General features: G+C 37.1%; 1 protein-coding gene and 1 long non-coding RNA gene across 2 annotated transcripts; one reads left to right on the forward strand and one right to left on the reverse strand.

The window, feature by feature from the left end:
* The first annotated feature begins 3215 nt into the window (after positions 1-3215).
* cdx1a (caudal type homeobox 1a) lies at positions 3216-7392 on the forward strand. The gene is made up of 3 exons (XM_042492790.1): positions 3216-3708; positions 5517-5665; positions 7207-7392. Exons 1-3 carry the CDS (start codon positions 3369-3371, stop codon positions 7390-7392), a joined length of 675 nt encoding a protein of 224 aa, XP_042348724.1. The 5' UTR covers positions 3216-3368.
* Positions 7393-16284: 8892 nt separating this feature from the next.
* On the reverse strand, positions 16285-18178 carry LOC121948396. Its single transcript, XR_006106147.1, has 3 exons — positions 17956-18178; positions 16671-16994; positions 16285-16500 (listed from the first exon to the last, which is right to left on the reverse strand). It is a non-coding gene; the product is annotated as an uncharacterized LOC121948396 (long non-coding RNA).
* Positions 18179-20896: the final 2718 nt, after the last annotated feature.

Here is a 20896-nt window from a genome sequence, read left to right on the forward strand (position 1 = left end):
TGTGTATGAGAGGCACTGACCATTTAATCGCAACATTCCTGGCTCGAGTCCGGCCTGGGACCTTTGCTGCAGGTCGTCCCTCTGTCTGACTCTCATTTCCTGTCAGCTCTCTGCTGATTACTGTCCAATAAAGGCAGAAAATTCATTTAAAAAATGTACCTACTTTCAAAAGAAAAAGAGGAAAAAACTAAACAGGGTACAGCGAACTTGCTTTTATTTTTTCTCACTCTATCATGTGTTTATGTTGCTGTTTGGAAAGTTTGGTTGGGTTCCATTCAGAATAAAAACAAAATTGATTCAACTTTTTCAGTCTTCTTTTAAAGATTCAAAAAAACAAAAATATGATTTTTGTGCATCAAGAAAAGTTACCTGATACAGTTCTGCATTGTGTTGAAATAGTGTCCTGTCCTTTTGTCAGTGAGGCCATTTTAACACAGACAGACAGAGTGGGTGCGCAGACCGCCTCACACTCTATGATCAAATCAAATAACTGAAACTGCTGTAACACTGAGTAAACTACATCGCTTAATGACCACTTTTTGTTTGAGTTGTTGAGTTTATCATAATAAATGATAATAATGCTTCTTGTTCAGCATTTAAATAACATATACCATTCTCCACTTTTCAGTGGTGGGCTGTCATGGTGAGGCAGAATCTTACAAACATGTTGTAGTTGTTTAGTACTCGATAAGTACTGTTAGTTGGCTTTTTGCAGACTTTAATAGGCCTTAGAGGAAGCCTGACTGTGGAAGATGAAAGCTCTGGGTGTGTCTGGGCACCTACAGCAGCTCTCTAACACATGTGAGCTTTTAGGACTGGTGAAAAGGGGCGACAAGCCTCTTATTAGTTCCCCCTCGATGAACTTGAACATCGGGACGACTACAAGCAGACTAGTGGGAACACTGTTTAAGCTGCACCGTCTGAAGTAGCCTATCATTTACATAAATAATAAAATAAAAGTTTTATACAGCCCGAAAATAGCTCAGGATTTCATTTTTGGGACACAGCAGCAGACAGTTGCTGTACATTTTGGAGTTTTGAATGTTTGGCAGCACATTTAGCCCCAAACAGTCTGCTTTGTACATCAACACATACTCTAATGTATACTGTAAGTGCTAAAACCACCTTTCCTTATTTTTAGCCAAGCTGTTTTCACGTGGTGGCTATGATTGTATTTCAAGCTATTTGAGATATAAGTTTAATGTTGCACTTTCCTTAATGTTCAGGCCTGTAGCACTTTTCTAACCATTAACATGCGCCTGCTTCAAGCTAAAGGCAGATAGTTGTTATAGCAGATAATGACTGTTCTGACCAAGACACTAACATGAATCTTTTATGAATGTTTGGTAGACTCAGATGCAGATGGACCAACAGAAAAACTCGACATATGGAATACACAGTATACTTTACAGCATGATATTCTGAGTATTAACACCATATGAAAAAACATATTTATATTAATCAAAAGTTTGTATCTCTGAAGAACTGCAGACCTGGTAAATTACCTGCAAGTATTCAGCTTTTTGCTGCCCTCATGTGGCTGTTTTAAGCAAGGATATAGTAGTTACTAAACCCATATCACATTACCATGATTTTAAACTTGATTGGAATAGCCAACTTTTGTAAATGTGCATTTGCCACACATTTGTAGCCGATTACCCATAACAGAAAGTAATGGGAATAGTGATTTTTTTTCAAATGGAAATCATTATAAACATCATTAAAAGCTACATCTGTCTGTTTTTCAACTACGTTTCTTTGAGTTTCTTCACCTCAGAGTCACAACCAAAGAATAACATCCTATAATCGTATCAAATTTGTCTTCCTGCATTCTGAACTATTAAAAGACTCAATTAAAATAACGAAGAAGACCCAAGAAAAGACCCTATCTTACTGTTGTTACTTCTTCTTACTTCGGAGAATAAGAAGAGGATGTTTGTTGCTAATGTTAAAAACACATACCCGATGGAGGGAAACATATTAGTGGAGTTAAAAATATGCCCTTAACACCATCTGTTGATAAGCATATACATTAGGTCCTCTCACTGGTGTAACACATTATCTTCACTCAAGTACTGCATATACGTACATTTATGAGGCACTTCACATCTCCTCTTTATACTTTCACTTCTTTTGACAGTCAAATTTTGTGCTTTCAAACCACTACATTTATCTGATGGAGTCAGTTACTACTTTAAAGGTTTAGGCCTAACATTTAAATTAAAGGATCGGCTTAGAAAATGTGTCACTTTGAAACTACCAAATTTTACTTAACTTCTAAATTGGTTTAACCTCAATGTAGCTACATCAAGATAGTGCTTCCATTAGGAATTTGTCAGAATAATCTAATATTAATAATAATACTAATAGTGGAATACGGTATACTGTAAAATACCTACAGGAAAAGCCATTTATTTACCAAACCATCCTATTCTCTGTAATATTTCTGAATATTTGGGGCGTTACATAACATCAAAATGAGTTTATGTTCTACCATTTCACAGTCATTTCACATGTTGGGCTTTTGAGAGCTGGTTATGACCATACTCTCTTTTAAATACTTTAAATTCACACATATTTTACTACTTATTTTTAAAAGTATTTAAGGTTTCCAAGACATACCTTGCACACCTAGCAGTGTAGTAAAAATAAACAATGTGATAAGATTACATTAACATAAAACACAGTTGAAGGTAAAATGAAACATCTGTAGACTTTGCATGGGTCGGGCAATGTGGACCTTGTTTGAACCTATGGCCTCAGCATTCATAAAATTGTGTTTACTGCCCTACTGACCTGCCTAATGAATACTTTTACTTGTCATTTTGCTTGTCAAATTTCTGTGCTTTACAGGTACCTTTGTTCACAGATAAGATTGTGAATATGCCTTGTGTATATGCCCTACATCGTGGTCCGTTTTAAATATACTTCTACCACCACTGAGCCCTCTTAAATCTCGATTTACAATCTCTGTGCTGGAAATCACATGAGCCATTTCGCATGTACGTGCACACGCGCGTGCACATTGCACACTTCAGGAACATCTTACATGATGGCCTTATCAAAGTGATCCACCAGGGCACCATGGCTAAAGTGAGGTCAATGCCCCCACGTCGCCAAGACGTGAAAGCAGGTGGGTCTCAGGTAAAACGTGACGTCATGATGATACTTTTGAACTCCTCGGCAGTAAATCTATAAAGGTGTGTGTAGTCTTACTGCACAGGTAGCTGGACCTTAGACTGGAGTGAAAACAGAGCGTTAAAGCAGAGCCTGCTGGGAATAAACACGGAGGCCTAACATGAGCCTGGTGGTCTGATTCACCGAGGTCTACCTGAGAGTCACCCTACCTGTCGCAAGAGGACACCGGGATGTACCCCAACTCACAGTCAGCCAGACACCAGACACTGTCACTGAACGGTCAGTACTTTCCGCCTCCGTATGACTTCACCGGTTACCATCACGTCCCGGGAGTCGGTGACCCGTCGACCAGTGCCTGGAACTCCGTCTACGCTCCCCGGGAGGAGTATCCGTACAGCTTCCCGGGGTCAAGCCCCGGCGCCGGGCAGGTCAACTTCTCCTCCCCGGAGCTGAGCGGCACGCCCACCGCGGCGGGAGGAGGGTCGTTTACCCCGTACAACTTCATCTCCGGACAGGACCCCTTCAGCTCCAGGAGGAAACCACAGGAGCCCATCCGACCGTCCGTCTCAGGTGGGACTCCTACTGGACAAGGCACAATGTAGAGGCCGTTTGGTGTGATTACATGCTCTTTTGGCCAATGATAAGCAGTATATTGCACTGTTAAATCTGAGAAGTTGATCTTACTTTACTTAACAATTTGAAAAAAGGAAAGTAAATAATAATCTTATTTATTTTTACTTTACATATTATTGTTATATTTACTTAAAATGTTGCTGTATTTACTTAATTTTTTGAAGTTGTGGCAGCTTAAAATATGACAAGTAGAATTACTTTGTTCTTTTATAAGTGTTAACAACTTCAGTAAATCAGGTTAAACTGACTTAACTTGTTCATCACAAAGAGGGTTTTGATGCAGAGAGAGATCTGCAAGTTCTGTTTTGATAACATGTTTGAGAAATGACAAATATGATGGACTAGTTCACAACCAGCAGAATACAGACATGTGAAGCAGGAAACTTGGTTGACTGAAGTTGCTAAAACTTCGAAAGATTTATTTAATTTATCTTCTCATTTTTGAGTTGCAACAAATTCACAAAATCAAGTAAATACAAGTGCATTATCAAGTGGGTAAACATTAATCAAGACTAATAGTTTTGTTGTTTTTGGGTTTTTGTTTTTTTCAATCAGTTTCATAGATTTTTTTAAAATTAAAATCAACCTGTCAGATTTTACTGTGTACAATAAGATATAAATATAGTTAAATATTTCAAAAAAAAACTTTAGGGACTGTACCTTATTTATCGCGGTAGGGGGGTGGATATGTCTAAGTTGTTTTTGATTTTTGTTGTTTTTTTAATATCACAACCCTCCCTGAAGTACAAGTATTTTTCCTTGAGCCTTATTTAGTGATTGGGGGAAAGGCATGACCCTCCCTCCACCATAAATAACCATACTTACAATGGTCTGGTCTATGACCACAAATCACATATCTTAAATGTTGTTTAATTGCTCTAACTGGTAAAGTTTAGCTAAGATACAACCCTTACCCTAAGACTGAGGATGCTCAAAATTACTTTTATTAAACAGGCCATAGTGCAATCACATGATGATGATAAACTAAAAGCCAGGATTTGAGTGGGTGCACAGATGTGGTAAAACATATATTCATAGACAGGAACAATTTCAACACAAAGTAAAGTCAGACTGACTTCCCACACACATCCATCAAGCTTTTCGCCTCTCCCTTCCGCCAGCACGGTTTGAAATGTCAATGCAAAGCTAACAGTGGCGGCCATGAAGTCTGCAAAAGTGTCACTCCCCACCCTCTCTGTCCACTGGGTGGGTGAAAAAGGGTGACAACCTAGCTAGATAACACCAGCACTACAGGAAGTCTGCAGAAGTCAAACCAAATTTCCACTAAATGCGAACCCTCAGGCCTCACCAGTGTCTGTTCCTTGGTCTGACTCGATCGATGCTGTCACATGCTCAAGATTTCAGATCAATAACTCTGACTCACCCTTTCCTAAGAGTGTGTGTGTGCGTGTTAACATGCATGTCAATGAATAGCTGCCTGTGTAAACACCTATGTAAATACCACTCACAGTGATAAGGAGAACCACTGATGCAATGCAGTGAGAAGTCTTTACATTGGTAATAGTTAGCATGATTAATAGAGGTGATGAGGCTTTAAGTGGCGCCTGAACTTGAACATGGCACCAGACTTCTTCTAATTAGTCATCTGTGTAGCTCACAGTGCATGTGACTCACTAACATTACAATCATGTTTCACACACCTTTTCACTTACATTCACTAAGCCAGTCAATCATGCACACTAGTATGTTGTCTTACTAAATCAGCGTTATTTTGCGTGATTCAGGAGCAAAGACTCGCACTAAGGACAAGTACAGGGTGGTGTACACCGACCAGCAACGCCTGGAGCTGGAGAAGGAGTTTCAGTACAACCGCTACATCACCATGAGAAGGAAGACTGAGCTGTCAATGGCACTGAGCCTTTCTGAGAGACAGGTGAGGCTCCAGCAAATTGTGTTCAAATGGACCTTGTGAGCTCGTAACAATGTCATGGGAAGCTCTGTGCACTACGTTCTAGAGGTAAAGACATGGGAGCACTGCTAAGCAACGGCAACATGGACGCTTTTGTTGGTGTCCAGAGACTACTGAGGCTGACAATTTAGTGAGCTAGTGAGTGAGTCCTGTAGTGTAGGTAATGCAAAGGCTATGTGTCAGCGGAAAAAGATGAGGCCGTTGGGAATATTCTCCTCAGACATATTATAGAACTCTATTAAATCCAAAATTACAATATATTAACTTCCCATCTGCCAAAATTTAGAGTAAAAGCCCAGCTTCATTTCTGAAAATATCAACAAACACGCCACAACCAGGCTCCCATCAAAGCTGCTTCCCCTTGCAGCAAATTTTTCCCGGTGGCCACGCACAGTATTGCAGAAAAAAAATTCCCTGCAGCCCAGAAAGCATTTTCCCCATTGACCAACATCATCACAGACATGATAGTAAAACTGTTGAGATGCAAACAAGGTCAATTCTGAGTTTTTCTATCATGCTGCTGTGAAGCATCAACCAATCATATTTATTTGTTTCTAGCTGTGGTGCTGTGTTATTTAGCTCAGTTAGCTGATGCTATGCTAGCTTTCCATGCATTGCGCTGCACACGCAGATGCAATGGGGTGGCAAAATGTGATATTAAAATGAGGATCAAACATTGACAAAAAGAGTATATATATATATTTTCTGACTAAATGCAAACTAGATTACATTCAGTCGAGGTGCTTGAAAAGTGAAACGTAGCAGTCACACACAAGCCTGTGGCGACGTAACATGTTCACAAGCAATGAGTGGGGACTCTGCAATAATGTAGCCGATTACACTGTTGTGTTGTTGCCCGTGACAGTACATCCAAATACAGAGCGACTGGATATGTCACACTGTAGCAAACTAAAACATTTCAAGCATCAGTGATTTAACTTTTAGTGCGAACGTTTCTGTTTCCGAAAATAGCCAAGCTTTGACTTCCCTGAGGCTACAAAATGTTCACATGAGCTTTGGCACATGACCCAAATATTCAGAACCCAAGGAGGAACTGTGTCAAGTGGGAAGCTAAAGTTGCAATCAGTCAATTTGAAGAAATCAGCTTTAGATGAAACAGCAGAAACCTCTATAAATCATAATGTTATGTGGCCAAACAAAACATCTCACATAAGTAGCATTAATGGTGAAACCCTCACTTTCGCTCTTGTGATGCTATTATTATAGTTATTATTGTTTCATCTGCTTACTCATTCTGCTCAACGTACCCACAGTTGAGTGCAACAAAGTCATTCTCGGAATAGAGGAAATTGCTAAACTTCAGACAAAGTATGTGAGGCAGGGTGTATGAAAAGATACACAAAGAGCAGACTCATTGCAATTCACCATCCACTAATATTAACACATTTGATACCAGATAAATTACCAGATACAAGATTTCTCATTATGTGTAATTAATATCCAATAAGATACCTAATAGATATATTTTGGTGTTGATATTTCAGGTAAAGATCTGGTTTCAGAACCGACGTGCCAAGGAGAGGAAGATAACCCGAAAGAAGCTGCAGCATTCTCAGCAGGCCTCCACTACAACACCCACCCCGCCTGCGCTGGGTGGACCTGCTGACACCCACATCACCACCAGCCCCAGCAGCAACATTTTGTCTGATACAATATCTGAGGAATACTAGATGGATTTCACATGGAAGACTGATACAGCATGAAAAATGTACATAGCCTGTTTTGTTTTTATAAGTTTACCACTGAATGAATGAAGACAATGATGATGCTATAATGCTGCACTTCCTGCCTTTCACAATGACCAGCGCTACATGTCTGTCACACCGATCATCTCTTGTGGACATTTGCCAATCACAGGACTTTATTGCGTTAATATGGATCATTTTCAACACCATGGCACTGATTTTACCAATGGAGAATCATGGATAACTTGCCACAGTGGAAACAGCATTTCAGTTAATCTTCCTTCTTTAACACTATGTATAAATGTGTCTTAATCTTGGCTGATGGAAGTGACAATGCATTTCCCATCTCTAGTTGTTAAAAAGAAAATCGGCCTTCTTAAGTGACCCCTTTTCTGTCATTGAGTAAACTGACAATCCCCTGACATATTTTATGTATATTTCATATTATACTCAGTGATAAACAATAACAGTACAGAGCAACTAATAAACTGCACTATTTACCCCAAAAGTGAATGCAATAACTGCAGGAAGTTTGTGTAAAATAATACAGAGATTTGGAGCAGATTATTTCCTGTAATTATTTTATCAGTGATGAGTTTTCCTGATATTCTTTTTAAAAAAAAAATCAATGACTTATCTGTCTGTGTTATGTTCGATTTTTAACAATCATACAAACATAATAGGCTTCTTTTTTTGACAGTCAGTGTTTTCTTCTCTCAGGCACTTGGCCATTGTTCTACCAGCTCTTAAGTTGTTTTAACTGCCTACCTCTAATGCAGGATGAGGCTGTTTTAGAGAAAGCTCTGAGATCATAGCTTGTGTTCAGGTCTTCAGCATGCCCTTATTCTGTGTGATTTTTGTTGAGATCTTGAATAATATTATAATAATAATAATATAGTATATAGTATATACTTACTTTCAATAATATAACTAAAAATAACAATTCAATTTATTTTTCTTTACAGAAATATTGAGTTATAGGAAAACTGCAATTTTTTGTTAACATTTTCTTAAAATCAAGACGGCCTTGTACCCCCTGTAACCCCCCCAGGTTGGGAACCCGTGTCCCTAAGGGGTTGGGGTCAGGAACCTTTAACATAAAAAAAAAAAATCTGTCGAGCTGCAGAGCATATTTGTGCCACATAATTAGGGTAACAGTCTAGTAAGTCTAAACTACCCTGAGGGAGCATTTATAAACAATGTGACTTTGCAGTGGATTATTTGGTTACTTTATTTTGCAGCTTTGACAGTGAAACCAAACAAATCTTTCAGCATACTTTAAATTTTGCTATTTTCCTCTGAGATTTTTCCTTTTTGGATTTGGAATACATAGGTAGCCAAGTAGCTCAAGACTAACCACCGCTCTTTAGGTTTTGCCATAATTTAGAAGAAAAGGTGCCAGGCCACAGACGTTGGATGCAATAAGACATTTTAAATTGTTTTTCAATTTAGGCTACACATTTTTACAATTGGAGAATGTTTGACACACTTTAGGCCTAAAACAATGATAATGGAAATTAAAATGTAAAAAAAATAACAGTTATTCATTTCCACATGACTTCTTGTCAAAGACACAGGAGCTGGGAGAGGGGTTAAGGAGGCACGTGCTGCTCCGGAGCAAGTTGCCTCCCTTTGCCCTGACTCTAATTTGATTTGACTGCATGAGGACATATATCAGAAAGTCCAACCTGAGCATAAAATAAAGGGAAGGGAAGAAAAATGATGCAAATTAATCTATTTAGTAGCATTTCACTTTTCAGGAAATAGAGAGCGAGCAGAAAGCATTACGTTTGTTACTACAAGGGAAAGACGAGAAAGAAAAAAACTTTAAAGAGATAAGGCCAAAGTTCTGTTGAATTGTAATGCAGGGAATAGACCAGTGAAAAGAATAAACCAATAGGTTTCGGGTAGGCAGAGGAAGGCAGCTGTGCAGAGTGTAATGGAAATGTTGAATGCACAGAAATTCTTTTTTTTTTAAAAAAGGAAGTAAAAGCAATGACAGTTTGATATTAAATGCAAATGTCATCACTTGCCATTTTTTGTTTAACAGTTGTATATTATGACATGAAAATAAATTGTTAAAACATTTTGCATTTTGACTCATAAATATGTTTGTTTTTACGTTTTAGCAACACCACTGAGATAGCAGTTAGGAACTGAGAGCAAATGTGTTTAAAAATGGCTGTGGGATATCACACTCAGACAGCAGTATTTGGCCACATCCTGAAAAACTGTTGCCACATGACTCGTGGTCTACCAGCACTGTAACACTAAATACAGACATTTGCCTTTATCAGAGTATTTTAAATTTCTCCTTTTCTAGTCTTTTGGGATTACAGTATGTCTAAACTGTACTACAGTATTTTATTGTGTCTAGAGTTCTGCCCAGTACATATAAGAATGTTCACACACAAGGTTGTTCCTGTTTGTGTGTCACTTTAAAGAGGAAGGAAAGTTGCAAATGTAGCAATGTAAACTTAGCTCTGACCATCAAGGTCTGCAAAAACTGGATTCAAAGTGAACCACTGTACCACTTAACTTTGTGCAACTCATGCAAGACTTTCCAGTTTCTCTTTCTAAACAACCTTAATAATCTGTTTGCATGTCCAAATGTTTACACTGAAGTTTATGTTGGTTTTCCAGCACATTATATAAAAAGCATGCTCGGCACAAAGGTTTATCGATGTGGTTTGCACTCTCTGTTCATTAGCACTGTGATATGCCCATAGTCACCAGCTGTATATCAGTATATCCGCTTTTACTGCACCACAATTTCTCAAACATTAGAAGATAGATTATGCCATCAATGAGGAATTGTACCAATGCTATAAAGCTTTACATGCCCACAAAACGACTTAATTAAAACATGAGTTTAAAGAAAAAATTTGACCTGCGAAGACCCCTGCTTTGTATCATAATTGTATATTGAACCATACAGTAATATAGGCTACACTGCCAGATGGTCTTTTCACAGAAATCTGTAATGTTTTTATAGTTATTTTTATACGACTGCACTTCTTAACATTTGACCTGTCCCAGAGAAAACAGCAGTACAAATCCCAAATTACATGTCAACTACTTTGAATCAAACCATTTACTTTCTTTTTGCGAAAAAGTTGATCAATTCTTTAAACATTAAATCATAAGTCTCCTGATGGATATCCTTAGAAGACACTGTCGTGCCAAGGTTTGAAGAACTGGCACCAGTCTTGGTTTTATAGTTAACTAAATATAATCTGACAGGATAACATCACATGAATGTGTCACAACACTGATAAAATCACGTGGGTTTTTTTTACGAGGAAAACATAAATGTTTGATTATGGTTGAAGCATATCTATCAAACGCTTTAAGTACAACAGTCATCTCTATGGATTTCAAATGTTGTGCACATAACAAATGGCTAATGGCTGCAACAATACTGAACATTCTGGTATAATTATTGTACTAAACAAAGTGGCTGACTGATTAGATGGCAAAAGGATTCTTGATTTTTGGAGCACCTTTATTACACTTCATTTGTGTTGTCAATTATTTGCTCAGAAGATTATGACAGAGGTTCAACCAGAGGGCTCAACTAAAAAAAAATTGGATTCAGGAGGCTGTTTCAGGATATTGCAACTATCATGAACCATAAACACCAATTTTATGGCTCTGTGAATCAGCTGAATGGTAGTCTGTGGTTGTCAACCTTTAACCTCACACTATCAAACCAAACCAATCATATAACCTCTGTCTTTTATTAAATCTACAACAAATAAACAACTCGAAGCACTTGGTGTGATATAAACTATAAAAAAGAAATCGTCAAAATGAACACAGGAAAAATTAACTTATAATGGCTGCATTTAAAAAATATGTTTTGCTTAAAACAGAAGTAAACCATTTTTAGAGAGAGATACTGAGCTGAGAAAAGAAGGGTTCTCTGCCTGGGGATCAAAGGTTTGGCCATGCACTTCCTGAATCCACGCCCAGACCAAAAGGCCCTTGGCAGATTCAACAACATCTGATAACAGCTTTGACATATCAAAGTGTTGTCATAGTGAACCAAAATGTTCACTATGAGTTGCTTTGTTTGTACATTCTTAGGTCGAAGAGTCGAGAAATCAACTTACAAAAGTGAGACTTGATTCAACTAGCCGATAGCTTGTATTGAATTTGTTTCTGCTCTCGCTGTTTATTGTGCAGTCAAGCACACTTAGGAAGGCAAACAAGGGTCATTAACATTCTGCGCTTGTGAAATGATCAAAAATAATTTCATAGCCTGCAGTTCTATATATCCCATTTTGTGCATCTAAATGTGTGGTGCAGCTATAGATATAATTTGTCCATGTGTAAAAATATTTTGTGAACACATACATTTGCACGTGTGAAAAAATGTAGAAACATTTTGCGCAGGAGCATTTTCACAATACGCTTTCACAAAGTCTGAGCGAAGGATAGACAACAGTTCCTATTTTTTGTAAATGACACTAAAGTTACAAGCTACAAGCACACATTTTGACCCTGTTTGTGCAACTGTGTGTAAATCTTTTTTAATTTGTGCAAAAATCTTTGTAAACAGAAAATATCTACAGCTGCCAAACTGAATTACATCTTCCACAAACTTGGATTTGGGCTTTTTTTGTTGTTGTTGTTGTTGTTATTGTTAATGATGATGGGGTTTTTTGACACACTTTTTGCATAAATGTTTTTTCACATGCTCACAAAATGTGATACACGACCACAGGTTATGAAATTTCTTGTGAATATCATTTCAAAATAACAATTTTTGTTTTACTTCCCACACTCCATTTATGGGTTGCAGCATGTAAGCTGCACAATTGTTAACTCAGAAAAGGTCTAGAGGAGGCAGGAAAACCAAGAGAGTAGAGTAGTTGAGTATTTTATAGGAATCTGATATCTACTGTGTGATATCTGTGGTCTCATTTTCTAAATCGTTCTTCTTCAGAAACTGGTGTAGAAAACACTGTGCATTTCCAAGTGAGAGCAGTGTTTGGACAATACTTAAAAACTTAAATTTTGTTGTGCATTACTGTCAGTTTAAGTTTGACTGACTTTACTGCTCATGGCACGAAAATTGCTATAAATGAAATCTACTTGATCAAGTCTGCACTTGCATGTAGTTAATTTTAATTCCAGACAAATGGCTTCTGTTTTTTAATCATGAACCATTTTGATGGTTGACTTACTAATATTAATATTAATATTAATATTAATCACAAAAAATCACAAGTCAGCTGCACTGCTCTCAACTGACTTTCTCTTTACCCAGAAACAATTATTATCAATTAAGATTAATACATCATCACAAAGTCTTACTACTGCGCAGTAACACTAGTATCTATATTTCTGTTGTGGTACTTACTTCCTAAAGTGGTAGCCACAAAGACATAGGACGTGTCAAACTATGCATAGAAAAAAAATGATGGTGTTAAAAGATAAACACACTGACTGCTCACAGTGTGACAATTTAAGTTCCTTAAAATGTGTCTCTCTAAGTTCTCCTTATTCACAGAAAAAGTAAGCCCTTTTTTAAAAGTGTTCCTCCTTCGCTGCTAACTCATGAGCATAAGAAACACTGAGCAGCCGCACGTACTGTTGCGGGCCTCTTCTAAAATATAATATAATTAGACTGTATGTTATTTCTATTAAAATAGAAATATTTCCTCCCTAACTTTTATATTAGAGCAAGCACACTAAACACTACACAGGCCACCCATATTTATGACTGCATTAATGGGGACACAAATGTAATAATGCAATAATAAAAAACACCTCCATTAACTGCGAAACCAATTTTGTAAGACTGAAAACACATACCAGAGAAAAAGCAGAAGTGTTTACATCATGGAAAAAAATACGTGGTTACTGCGAACTTCCTGTGAGACAAGACTTTTCTCTACAAACTTATCTTTATGGCAAGACAGCCAAAGTAAGATAGCAAATTTGAGATAAACTCCCACACACCACCCTGAACCTAAATCTACACTACTAATGCAGCTACTATTTGCTGGTATATTTGATTTAGTCTGACCCTAAACTATTATTCGACATCTATTTAATAAATACATGTTAATCTATGCAAACTTTAGAACTTTTACATGAAGTTAAAAGTAGTCACTTTAGACCAAAATAAATGTACCAATGACACCAGCCAATCACTGCAAAGTAATAAAAACATGACAATGTTATTCTTGAAATTTATATTGGAATTATTATGAGTTTACAGTGATTTAACAATAAACTAAAAGCAAATATGCTCATAAATTAGAAACAAGTAAAAACAAAGAAATACAACATACTGTTAATATAAAGAGGGTAGAGCAACAATTGTCGAAAACATTACAAATATATTTTCTTGAAAATATTAAATAGTCTACAAAAATTCATCTATACAAACAAGCCCCATTGTGATGCAACAGATGGAGACAATAATAATGATAATATTAATAATGATTTTCTATTGAATATCACATTAAATAAAAGGTGAAAAAGGTTTACGCATTTTGACATGTCCTCCATTGTCAGTGGTGCAGTCTTTGTAAAAACCCTCAACACCATGAATCACCTGCCTCTACGGACCTTGGAGTACACACATTCATCTTGGGCTGGTTCAACGGTCTGCCGAGGTCGCTCTGAAAACTTGACCTGGCCATACTCCACCTCCGTCTCTGCCCTTTGCTGCATCTGCCTCCCCTGCCGCTGCAAAATCCTGACATCAGCATAGGTTAGTTCCTGCTCATCATTTTCTGCAGAGAGAAAGAAAGAAGTGGAAAATTATATTTAACTACATATACTCAGTGTAAGCTGTGATGGAATGTAACTAAGTACATCTACTCCAGGGCTCTGCTTAAAGGAACACTTCACTCACCAAATGACTATTTGTAAGTCAATAGTCATGCCATGTTACCTTGAATTCAGGAAGAACATTTTTGGTTTTCTCACATGACTCCAGAAAAAAACTGCAAACACTGTTTAAATGATTCACTGGGGACCATGTTTAACAACGCCAAAAAACACCTGTTTACAAACTCTCACACAGCTCATGCAGTATAATCAGCTTCATTTATCCAGTCGTACGCTCAGTACTTCCCAAACATGCATATTTGCCGAAACCCTACCATTTAAAACTGAACTGAAAGTAACACCTATCTCTGCTTTCCTCAAAGTCAGACTCCAATACTGACATTTGTCATTGAAAGTGCATGTGTTTGAGAAGTGCTGAACATAAAACTGGATAAATCAGACTCAGAATATATTGCATGACTTAAGTTTGTAAACAGATGTTTTGATAGTTTTGCTGTTTCTAAACGTGGTTCACAATCAGTCAATAAATCAATGTGTCCACCTTTTCTGTGGAAGCGAGAAAAACGTTTTTCTTCACAAATTCAAGGTCAAACCACAGAAAAAAACTCATGTACAAATGGTCATTTTGTGGGTTAAGTATTCTTTCAAGTACAAATTTGAGATTTCTTGAATCTTTCCGTTTAATGTGGCTTTCTACTTATATTTCACTACATTTTTCCATTTACTTAGTAATTTTACTTATTTGTTTTTATTTTTCTTTTATGTTGTTTTATTTTTGCTTTGTTTTTTTTTTTGTTTTGTAATTTTTTTCTTGTACAGCTTCTTGAGCTGTGATTTAATTGGTAGACCAAAAGAAAAAATGGTGATATGTAAAAAATATATAAATGTTGTACTTGCATTGCTTTCACAAATAAAAGTAGTTAAAAAACAACAAAAAAACATGGTTCAATCGTCACAAATGCTGCTTGTCCTTTTAATGAAACAGCAGCAGATGATTTAATTACTTCAATAATTTTTATCCCGTTTAAATCATTTTACAATTATAAAAAACATTGTGAAGGTGTCACTTCTGTTGAGTGACTGTGATAAACACGTTTCACTATTTTTACAAAACAAACAATTAACTGCTTAATGGAGAAAATAATCAGCAGATTAATGCATGCACTTAAAAAAAGAAATTTGTCTTAACGTAAATGTTAGTGTTGGGGCTACCTGAGATTTTAAAGATGACTGAATTTTAAAACACAGGGTGAAAAGTTACAAAATTTCCTCAACGTATCTTTTTAAATTCAGTCAACTTAAAATTTGAATGCAGCCTGGACACTAACTTTTTTAAGTTGACACAAATATTTTTGTACAGAGCAATAAAAAAAATTATTGGTTAGTGACTCAAAAAGAGGTAACGGTAAAATCTTGGTTTTACATTAACACATGAGAAATAAGTTTTGTTTTGTACCGTTAGGTTTGTTGTTTTGCTTTTTCTTTTGAGCACAGATGACAGCCACCCCGACCACTAACAGTAGTACCAGTGCGGAGAGTACACCAGCCATTATCGGCAAGTTGCCTGTTTTAATGATAAAATACACAAGGGAGGGACACAGAAATCTTTAAGTTAGCAATCATTACAGTTTTTTTTTTCTTTCATAAAGACAGACAAAGAAAAAAGGTGGTAATGACTCTAATGAGTCCACTGCAGCAGAGTTATTTTTCACTTACTATACCATGGGCCATTGCTGGGAGAAGTCACAGTTTGATTGGAGGATGTGATATTAGTGCAGGGGTTAATTGTGCTGTCAGTCTCCTTACCCACAGTGGAGGTTTCTTTGACAGTGGTAGGAGCTGTTGTCGTTGTAATACACAGGGTGTTATTGTCTTTAAACACCCACTGTGCTATGTTTGTATCATTAATGGTGCAGTTTATGAATATGAAGCCTGTGAGAAAAGAAACAGATCAGTGACTGATGTGCACTTAATCATCAGTGTCAATAACATAAAACTGTTTTCTACCCATCGTCTCACTCACCACAGTTGGTTATCTTCTCTTCTTTCGAGACAGACTATTTGATTTGATGCTGACTGTACAGAGCAGATGTCCTGAGACGTGTTGCTTCAGAGTGATGCTGTTTGTCTCAGTGTTTCCAGAGAGGAGCTCAGCATCTGTCAGTGTGCGTCCATCCAGAGTCCAGCTGTACTGAGGACTGTCCCCTCCCTCAGAGGAGCAGAACACCCTCATCTCTCCCTGGGACAGACACTCAGAGACCAGCTGGACAGAGGACACAGGAGCTGAAGGAAACAAACTCAGTGACTTTTCATACTAACAGAATCTTGTTATTTAATGCAGTTTCTGATACAGAACAGATAAAAAAAGATAAAGAAAATGTGCAGTATGAGATACATGTATCTCACATCTATCAATGTTACTAAATTTCCCAGTAAGTAAACATAGTTTTCACCTTGAATGGTCAGTTGTAGAGTCCGCAGCTCTGATATATGTCCCCTTGAATCAAAGATTTCAAGTTTATATTCACCTTCATCATTCCTGCTCAGGTCATTGATCTGAAATGTTCCATTGCTGGGAGTAAATGATGATCTGTTTCTGAACGCATTTCAACAAAATCTGATTCTGTTTTTCACAAGGAGCATTCGTATTTGTTTTTTGTCCACTGGTATCTAAATATTTCTGAGGTGCTATCCATCAGTTTGGAGGACCAAAGTTCCTCCCAAAGGTCCATAACACTGAGCTCCATTCAATCTGCCATCACAGAAGGTTTCCACACCTGGAAATTAACAAAACAAATTATAATTTGAAAAATCAAAATTTTGATCATTTATTCTCAACAAAAGGAACAGCCTTGACAATATTTTAGACAGATGCAAAAATTAATCCAAAACAATTAACTTATTTAGTGCAGCTTTTCCTCTCATAAAACATTATGTAAACAGGCATTTATTGATGTGTAGCTGAGCGTAACACAGATATGTGACTGCAGAACAGTTAAGGTTAAACTATTAACTGTATTTATCCTCATCCAGTCTTTACAAAATCATGCTGGGTTTTTTTTCTTTCACACTCAGAGTTTTATTTGAAGTTATAGTAGATTCCCAACTCCCCCAGAGATGCCAAATTATATTTCAGGCTGTATTTGGGGGGGGGGGGGGGGGGGAAACATATAAAATAATGTGAAAGATATCGAGAATAGTTCAACTCTATATCATCAGTGATGATATGAAGAAAAAAGTTTCAGTAAAAACATTATATAAATGCAAGGACAAGGTATTATGGCACTCAATGTTTCATCTTTAATCTTAAAGTGATTTCAGGAATAATTTAAGAGGAAAGATAGGGTTCACTGAATTAATTAAATGTCTGCTCTGCCAGAAATTATGTGCATGCCTGATAAAGTATAACTGATCTCTCTGGATTTGTTAGTTATTTGAAATAACTAGACTCTTTTTAAAGCAACTGAAACTTAGAAAAGCTCAGACAGTGACGGCAGTTGTCAGGTGATCCGTGTATCTAAAGAAGTGGTAACTTCTTTAGAACCAACGGGTGTATCCAGACTACAGTGTACTTTGACTTTGACGATGTAGCACATAACGGAGGATAATGTCCATACTACTTATGGCTATACTTGAAACCAGAAGCTGGGTAAAAAGTTAAAGCTGTAAAACATTTTATTCACATAATATCAAATTAAATATTGATGTGTTATTATTGCCATAATTCAAACAGCTCACCATGACAGACTCCCAGTATCATCACTAACAGTCCAACCACAGCTTCCATGTCTCTTCGGGGCACAGCCTCCGTTGATCCAGCCAGCAGCTTCCACACAAACTTTCATTCAGGAGTAAACCTGCACATCCTACACTGAACAGACCAAAATTTTTCCCGTCGGTGATTAGCTTCAGAGGAGAACGTGTGAAAACTTTGCACCGACCAGCATATTGTTATATTCATCTTTTTTATAGGCAGCGAAGAGAAAAGGAAGTGATATCAGCTTTACTTCCCCTTTAAGCCACCAACACGACAGCCTCTGTGTGTGATGGACTGAGTGGAAGAGAGGGAAGCATTCTTCCTCTGCACTGAAAGAGGATTTGAGACTGACAGCTGACATTTCTAATTGATTACACTTACGTCTGTCCATTTCTGGCTATGGTGTGAGTTTCACTGAATATAAGGATTAAGACTCCAACCAAGACTGAGAGATACTGGCAAAATTTCTCTCAAGAGGATTAAGTAAAACCACCACCAAATAAGCAAGAACAACAATTGCTTATGAGCCATGCTGTACCCAACCATCAGTTACAATAATGCTCAATACCTACAAATAAATGAAACAACTTAGCAAACAACCACTCAAGTGTGAAGTAAGCAGAAAGATCACGGTTGTGCTGTAACCAAGTTCCACTCATGGTGGCAGCAGATCTCTGGGTCTGTGAGCGTGCATTTACAGTTTACAAAGTTAGCTTCTGCTGTGTCTGACTTTGCTGTGTCTTTTTCATCCTGTTTAGTCTCCCATTGCAAAAGTTCTCTATACTATTGTTCATTAATGTGTCATTTGTCTCCATAGTGACTGGCATTTCGTCATCCATATCATAACTACTCAGTTTTTTTGTGTTTTTTTTTTTTAATTTTCTTGCACTTGTCTCTTAAAAAAAAGCCGTAAATCTGGCCTTAAACTGCTGATCTGTGGCGTAATACAGTGAGCGGCACAGCTTTGCTTATGCATAGGAATGTGAAAGGTGTAAGGTTGAGAAAATGTAGTGCCAATGGCAGGGGCTGTCTGATGGTAAGGTAAAAAAAAAATGAAAATATTCTCAACATACAACCACTTAGACGGATGTTGATCTTTTTTTTTAGGTATTTTAAAGTGGCTAAAATACATCTTGCAGGTAACCCTATCATCAGCAACGGATTTGTGAGCTTATGTGGCAGTACTCCAGCCTGCTTCTCCAAACTAGGTGCGTGCTGAGCACCATCTACTGCAGGTAATACACTGACTATGGATAGGTGCCTCCTACAAACGCAGTTCAAGAAAAATTAGGTATCCCTTTAAGCATCAGCCTATATCTCATTATTAGCCTGCCAATTCAAATAATCTAATGAAATACACACAATACAACAATTTTGAAATAGGACAATGTTATGTTAGCTGGCTATTTAAAAAATCTAAATTAGACACAATTTTGAGAAAAACATACATTAAAATACATCTAGAATACAGTGTATTGGATTCACAAAATGTAGAATAACATTTAGTTCTATAAAGCTAAAAAAGGGAATTTTCAGATAAAGAAAAATAACACCGATAGTATATTAAGTTAGTTCTAAATACATTTAAAATTTAGGATCCAATTTTTCAAGTCAAGCACACTGGATTACTGAAGTGTACATGAATTTTAATTTTCATTGTGTTATTGTGAATACTTGAATACTGCAGTGATAATAAAACGATAGTTGCAATATTATATTTTCATATAATGTCGGCCACATTGGTAGAACAGCATCTTTGCCTAAGACTTTATCATCGGTGGATTAATGCCTTTGTTTTTTGCCTTTAGTAAACTTACAGTTATTGCAACACTAGACCTATAACACTACCTAAATGTTTCCTATTTTTTTATTCCTGTGACAGAAGTTCTTTCTTTTGTCAGGGGTATGTCAATGATGTAAAGAAAAAAAAAGTAACAGCATGCTATCTTCAGATGCTTGAATATGTACATTCACACTATTGCTGTTGGCTCCTGGTACAAAGATTCATGCTACTCAGCAATCTTTAAACTCTGTTGCCCTCTACTGGCGGTTTTGACTAAAGGCAAATGCCCTTAAACAGGGATCTCAAGTGTTTTTCATGCCAAGGACCCCTGAGCGGAGCCGAGACCCCCGTACTACATATAGAAAAAGGAGCTGTATATTAAAGTGGGTCGACAATAATGTTGGCAGCCTAAAGTACCATGTATAAACATACTTTAATATGGTGCATATAATACTAAGCCATTAAAATAATAGTTGACAGAGTAAAAAAAAAAAAACATACATCACAGATCCATTTGACAAGGATGGTTAACAAATAGCCTGTCATCAATTTAATGTTTGTTTGTTTGCTTATTTTTACAAACAGGCTTATCTATCTTTGCCAATAAGATGTTGGATTCATATAAGTGTTAAATTTCACTCATATTTTGAAAAAGTACTATGAAAAAAGTATCAAACACTAATTTGGCAGCCCCCCTGCAGTAACTCTGAAAACCTGTTGAAAACCAGTCCCCAAAAACTCCATGAACAGCACAAAACAATGGCAACAGTACAGGCAGAGCTAATGGTGTTAACCAGGGGGGAACCAGAGCGAGGGTCCTGCTCTTTAGTCATGATGCTGTCCCAATATCAGCAGTAACCACCTTATGAGCACAGTGCAAAGTGACTGCGATAAGCCATCCAGTGGGACACGCATGTATACACAGCTGGACTGGCTTACCACAACAAACCACAGAGAAGCTCTCATTACAACGCACACACACAAAAACACACGTAGCATGACTTCATTCTCTGCTAAGGACGTCATTACTTCAGTATATCTTAGCATCACAAATAGTGGTTTGTTGCTTTATTAATGCTCTGAATGTTGTTTACGTCAGACCTTCTAAAGGTACATTAAATCTAAATGTCACAACTGAT

Source organism: Plectropomus leopardus, chromosome 9 (genome assembly GCF_008729295.1).
Source record: "Plectropomus leopardus isolate mb chromosome 9, YSFRI_Pleo_2.0, whole genome shotgun sequence".
NCBI classification, from domain to species: Eukaryota; Metazoa; Chordata; class Actinopteri; order Perciformes; family Serranidae; genus Plectropomus; species Plectropomus leopardus.

Coding starts and splice junctions, on each gene's coding strand:
- cdx1a (XM_042492790.1), top strand. CDS start 3,369: ATGTACCCCAACTCACAGTCAGCCAGACACCAGACACTGTCACTGAAC. Junction 3,709..5,516: donor CATCCGACCGTCCGTCTCAG/GTGGGACTCCTA, acceptor TGCGTGATTCAG/GAGCAAAGACTCGCACTAAG. Junction 5,666..7,206: donor TGAGCCTTTCTGAGAGACAG/GTGAGGCTCCAG, acceptor TTGATATTTCAG/GTAAAGATCTGGTTTCAGAA.